This window comes from Limulus polyphemus, unplaced genomic scaffold, assembly GCF_000517525.1.
Source record: "Limulus polyphemus unplaced genomic scaffold, Limulus_polyphemus-2.1.2 Scaffold5881, whole genome shotgun sequence".
NCBI classification, from domain to species: Eukaryota; Metazoa; Arthropoda; class Merostomata; order Xiphosura; family Limulidae; genus Limulus; species Limulus polyphemus.
The window spans coordinates 20,882-27,692 of NW_013671491.1; the positions used below are offsets into that span (position 1 = coordinate 20,882).

The window sequence follows — 6,811 nt, forward strand, 5'->3', positions numbered from 1 at the left end:
GCGCTAGAACTACTTACGTTTTTTAGTGGTTGCAGTATATATATATTGTTGCGTCAGCGAGTCACATGACTACTGTGACGCCACGTTCTAGAACTATCCTGTACTTTGGCGAATGCTCTAGTATTTACTAGATAGGGTAGGCTGGTATATATAAGAGGGGTACAACGTGACGCGGTAATGTAATGTGTGTATAGACAGTGAGTAATTGAACTGCAGTCACAGGGTATTGTTGAAGTTAACGTTCGTTCGTTCGTGATACTGTTTGTTTTAGCGCGAATATTGAGATTAAGTGTATCGCAGAGTTACATTCGGAAAGAATAAACCAGTTTTATTAAGTAAATACTTGTGTCGCTAAAGTTTCGTCGGAACGAAGTTACGGGAAGTTAATTAACAAACGGAGACGTAACAATATATAACAAATAACTTATTTAAAAGAATCACATAAATAATACCATCTTTCAAATATATGTTTAATTTTCAACCAGAACACTACTATGCAACACATGGTCAGAGACCCATAAGTTGAAGCTAGATTTTGTTTGTTTGTAATTGAGCACAAAGCTACAGAATGGGCTATCTGTGCTCTGCCCACCACGGGTATCGAAATTCGGTTTCTAATGTAAGACCGCAGACATACCGCTGTGCCACTGGGGGGCTTCAAGCTAGAAGGAAAGCAGTAAGTTAAAAGCACCGCCGCCTATGCGACAACTCGTTACCAAATATAAATATTGAATTCTCAGTTAACACTCTCACAGCTGAAAGCGAAGAGTATGATCAGCGACTTACCGTGGCTCGAACCTTGGACCACCTGTTTAGAATCCTAGGAAAGTAACCACTAGGCCACGCTCAGCCTCTTTTTGAATACAACTTGACTTTCTGACAGCCCCTCACCTCTATGCAATGTAAATGACTTCCTAACACGCCATGACCTCTACCGAGTCAATTGTGCACGTGCTCAAATGTTGTCTGGTTAACATTACAAACAGTTGGTCGAATCACATTAAGAAAAAAAGAACGAGTTATTTGTATGAGTGTAATTTTTAAGCGATTAACTCAACCTTACTTCTTTATCACGCTCATTACAGTCAAGAGAATAGGCAAGCTCCCACAGTCAGATTTGATGGGTTTGTTATTTGTAAGGTTAGATTAAGCCATACTGCAAGACTTACAGCTATATATATATATATATACTCTATAATAGTAAATTTTGGTTGACCCAGACCACGCTGCCTCATGGAATGTCTGCAAGACTGTATCAGTCGCTTTGATGACCTACTGCCGGTACTACCGGGAGGTGGCAATAGATTGACCCCGATCACACTGTGTCAGCGCTCAGGGAATATCTGCAGACTGTGTCAGTCGCTTTGATGACCTACTGCCGGTACTACCTGGAGGTGGCAATAGATTGACCTCGATCACACTGTGTCAGGGCTCAGGGAATATTTGCATGGACCGCGTCGGTATCTTTTTATATAGTAAGCTACAAGGCAGGTATCTGGAAATTTTAAATAAAGCTGCTAATAAACTTGGCGACTTTTATTAGTATAGAATATAAAATGTAATAAGTAGTGTGAAATTGTGAAGAGGATAAAAAAAAAATTGTAAATTCTTTATCATATGCTGAATGAATAAGGAAAGACGCCAATGTAATAAACTGTCCTGACGGACAGAAACCAGTTAACACCAACTACCATCCACGCTAAGTAATTTACTGTCATACTGTTATAACGCAACCACAGCTTAAAGTGCGGGGGATATTTTGTGGTATCGCACGGCTTCGAACTCGGATAACCATCTCCGAAATCCAGAGTTTTACCAAAGGGACAACTCGCGACTGTATTCTAATATATTGAAGCTAGTTGGGAAATATAAATCAGGTCGGGATATATTGTAGATGGCGCTTATGTTTTCTGACCACAACTTCAAAATAGAAAAATCAACGACTCTAATATGATTAACAGCAGGGTTCTGATGTATGTGGGACTTGAAGAACAAGGACGTGAGATAGTTTCTGGACTACTGGACTTTCAATATTTGTCAAATATTCATAGTCTAGTAGGGGCATTAAGTATGTTAACATTGTATACACATAAGAATGAAAGTTCCACCAAGAGATTTAAACGTTACGTTGTTTTCTGTACGTCTCCCAATCACCCAAGATGGAAATATTAATTAACTAACAGTCTGCTGAAAACGCTGTAATCCTGTCTGATTTGGCTCGAGTTTTCTCTTCCATTTACTGTAGTCCTGTCTTATTTGGATCGAGTTTTATTTTCCATTTTGTGTAGTCCTGTCTGATTTGGATCGAGTTTTATTTTCCATTTTGTGTAGTCCTGTCTGATTTGGATCGAGTTTTCTCTTCCATTTACTGTAGTTCTGTCCGTGATTTGGTTTGACTTTTCATATCTATTTACTGTAGTCATGTCTGATTTGGTTCGAGTTTTCTCTTCTATTTACTGTAGTCATGTCTAATTTGGTTTGACGTTGAGACAAATCAAACAGGACTACAGTAAATAGAAGAGAAAACTCGAACCAAATCAGACAGGACTACAGTAAATGGAAGAGAAAATTTTTCTCAACTATTTACTGTAGTCCTGTCTGATATGGCTAGAGGTTTCTTATCTATTTACTGTAGTTATATCTGTGACTTGGCTCGAGTTTTTCTCTCGCATTTACTGTAGTCATGTCTGAATTATCTCGAATTTTCTCATTTATTTACTATTTTCCTGTCTGTAGTTTCGCTCGAGTTGTCTCTTCCATTTACTGTAGTCATGTGACTCATTTCTGATTTGCGCTTAACAAGAAACAAATAAATATTTATAAATGTAATTTAAATAAGCATCGGGGGTTACCGTTAACAGAGACATTGCTAGGTGCTTAAAAAATTCGGGACTCGAACCCACAGGCGCTGGAATTTTCGGCGTTTCAGTATGATATCGATTATGGTTTTGTATTCTGATTTTTCAAGGCATCAACATGCCTGGCGACACCTCTGGTCGTTATCGATGTAATTTTACATAATGTTCAACAAGATGCTTTATGTCATGGCACACACGCGGTTATGGATTTTAGTGGCTTCAGTTCTATGTTCGGACAGATGCTTTATGTCATGGCACAAACGCGGTTATAGATTTTAGTGGCTTCAGTTCCATGTTCGGACAGATGCATTATGTCATGGCACACACCCGGTTATAGATTTTAGTGGCTTCAGTTCTATGTTCGGACAGATGCTTTATGTCATGGCACAAACGTGGTTATACATTTTAATGGCTTCAGTTCAATGTTCGAACAGAGGCTTTATGTCATGGCACAAACGCGGTTATAGATTTTAGTGGCTTCAGTTCTATGTTCGAACAGATTCTTTATGTCATGGCACAAACCCGGTTATAGATTTTTAATGGCTTCAGTTCTATGTTCGAAGAGATGCTTCATGTCATGACACACGCGCGGTTGTAGATTTTCGAACATAGAACTGAAGCCACTAAAATCTATAACTGCGTTTGTGCCATGACATAAAACATCTGTTCGAACATAGAACTGAAGCCATTAAAAATCTATAACCGGATTTGTGCCATGACATAAAGCATCTGTTCGAACGTAGAACTGAAGCCACTGTAGATTATAGTGGCTTCAGTTCTACGTTCGAACAGATGCTTTATGTCATGGCACAAACCTGGTTATAGATTTTTAATGGCTTCAGTTCTATGTTCGGACAGATGCTTTATGTCATGGCACACGCGCGGGTGTAGATTTTAGTGGCTTCAGTTCTATGTTCGGACAGATGCTTTATGTCATGGCACACACCTGGTTATAGATTTTAGTCTAGCCGTCCCTAATTTAGCAGTGTAAGACTAGAGGCAACTAGTCATCATCACCCAACGCCAACTCTTGGGCTACTCTTTTACCAACGAATAGTGGGATTGACCGTCACATTATAACGTCCCCACGGCTGAAAGGGTTTGGTGTGACGGGGATTCGAACACTCAGATTGCGAGTCGAGCGCCCTAACCACCTGGCCAAGGCGGGCCTACACTTAAAGAAATAAGATATATCGATATGGCTATGAGTTTCAGAATTGTGTTTATCACAAAGGTTTTATATCATTTTAAAAAATTTTGGTGAGGCATCGTAATTATAGAAATTTATCACGATAAGAACAACAACGGAAAATTTAAAACGTGCTTCATTTGTACTCTTTAAAACACGCCAAACTTTTTGCCGGACGTAAATGTTTTTGTTCCCATAGCAACCACTACAGTGGCGTCTGGAATGTAAAATGAGAAAATAACTGGTAAATTATTATATAACAATTATGAAGATTCAGACTGCTTTATTATAGTATTTAGCTGATCGATAACAGGATAGAAATCTATTTCCAGTTCTCAAAGTTTATGCACGTTATAAAGGATAGAATGAAAGTGAGGGGTACAGTTTCATGTATACCATCTATTTATCTGTTAAATAAAAGTTGTATATTTGTTTAGGAAACGAAAACAGTGCAATTTTGCAAAGTTTACGGGTTCAAATATAACTAAACAAAAACAGCACTTCTCAGAATGAAACATGCGTGATTGATAATGCATGATCTTCCAGTTGTTTGGTAATTATGAAAGTTCGCGTTTTTCGTCGGCGTGTTATTACGTTGGACAAATAATTCTATTGTTTTTGCTGTTTGTATTTCCAGGAGGAAACAAGAGGAAGTGAATATACTGGAGTCGACCATTAAGAAACGTGCCGAAGACCAGAAGAAGATGGGCTTGACGCTCGAGGCCACGTGTGAGCTTTGTCTCAAGACCAAGTTTGCGGACGGTGTGGGTCACGTATGTTATTATTGCAGCGTGCGTTGCTGTGCTCGCTGTGGTGGCAAAGTCGCCTTACGTTCCAATAAGGTAAAACAACCAATATAATAATATTGTAAATACAACAACAATGTTCTGTATTATTAATCTTTTGAGGATTCTAGTTAATACATTCTGACATTGGTATAGACTTTTGGATAACTTGTGTATATTGAAATGTAATCTTTGATGAACTGTACGACTTTTGGATAACTTGTTTATATTGAAGTGTAATATTTGATGAACTGTACGACTTTTGGAGAACTTGTTTATACTGAAGTGTAATCTTTGATGAACTGTACGACTTTTGGATAACTTGTTTATATTGAAGTGTAATCTTTGATGAACTGTACGACTTTTGGACAACTTGTGTATATTGAAGTGTAATATCTGATGAACTGTAAAATAGGTAATATTCTCACCTATCAGGAAATCGGATCATAAAAATGAGACATGACGGAAACGGATTGGTTAACGAAATCTTATACTGGTCTTAGTAATTCAAATTGTAGCAGTGTTCACGTTTCTAGCACCTGTTCTTCATAAAATCATAATTTCTGTTCATTCAGCAGCATTTAAAGTACCTAATAAATATTGTTTAAACTATATTTTTAATATTGTAATGACGATGTTAAGGTATAAAGGTTTAATAATATAGGCCTAAAATCTCTAAAGGATTGAAGTAATATCTTTAGGACTTTCTAGGCCGAAAAAATTAAACTTTTTGGTCCAACGTCATCATTACGACCTGCAGCTCTCTCTAGTTAGAAACGAAATTACAGCATTATAGATATAGTTTACAACAATATATTTAATTAATTTGTTAATAACAAAAAAAAGAAAAGGTTTAAACTTTGATTTTAGGAAAATATTATTCGGTATTCTTTTCGTTAAGACGGATAGCATTGCTTCTTGAATTGTAACAATCTCTAACATCAGTACTGCATCAAATAATAGGCCCAATAGGTCTAATATATTTCATAGAAACTTTACTTCTTACTCAGCTTGACAGTTTATCTTTCTGTCTTTTAATGCACGCGAACAAATATAAACAATGTTAATTTAAAACACAATACATTTATTGTATGTAACATCCTCCAGTATAAATTATGCATTAAACATTGCCAGTGAAGGTGCAAATCAATTTACCATTGCTGTCTTGACATGAAGTGGGTTATAATCGAAGCCCAAACTATTAGGGTTATTAGTAAAACATTTTCCATACCTGTTCATAGTCTTCATTAAAGTTATGGAGTTGTAAAAATAAATATTTTAAAAACATAGATAATATGTATTACCAACATAGTAACGGTAAACAAAACATTTGAACTTAATGAAATGTTTTGTTTTTTGTAGTTGTTTTGTGGGCTTTACCTAATATTTGAGTTAATTAAATTACCTATTTGTGCTATGGTGTGTGTTCTGATTCTGTGGATTCGAATAATCACATACAAGAGGTATGGTAACACGTCTTAAAAGCTCTTTCAAGACTAGAATAGTCAAATATAGAATATATACTGTTACGTCTTTCAGTGTGTCAGTTGTTTAGGTAAAAAACTACTATTGTTATAAATAACGGATTCAATTGAACTAAGCTATGCATGCCTATTTAAATATATTTACACATGGCTTATTTATATCGTATATATACATTTATATTATTCATACCTTCGATGTATAGGACGCAAACAGATTTTGACATGAAATTTTGGGGTAAAAAAGTGCGTCTCATACACCGAAAAATACGGTATATATATATATATATATAAACCAACAAAACAGTCTGTTGTTACCTTTTAAAAACATAACTATTTATAATGCTCCCTAAATAATAAAAAAATAAATTACAGTGAAAGTAATGAAGATTTTGTAGGTTTTGAACCAAACTAAATAACAGTAAACTTTTTTTTTATTTACGGTATTTTCTTATTTTGATGTTTTGAGCTCTTTTGTGTTTAGTAACAATATATACT

The 6,811-nt window shown here is 36.0% G+C and overlaps 1 protein-coding gene across 1 annotated transcript in view; it reads left to right on the forward strand.

Moving 5' to 3' along the window:
- LOC106473097 (regulating synaptic membrane exocytosis protein 1-like) overlaps nt 1-6,811 on the forward strand; it is a 40,842-nt gene that overhangs the window by 1,343 nt on the left and 32,688 nt on the right. The window contains exon 2 of the mRNA XM_022401596.1: nt 4,685-4,889. Within this exon, the coding sequence (XP_022257304.1) occupies nt 4,685-4,889 (205 nt within the window). The remainder of the gene's footprint in view (nt 1-4,684; nt 4,890-6,811) is intronic.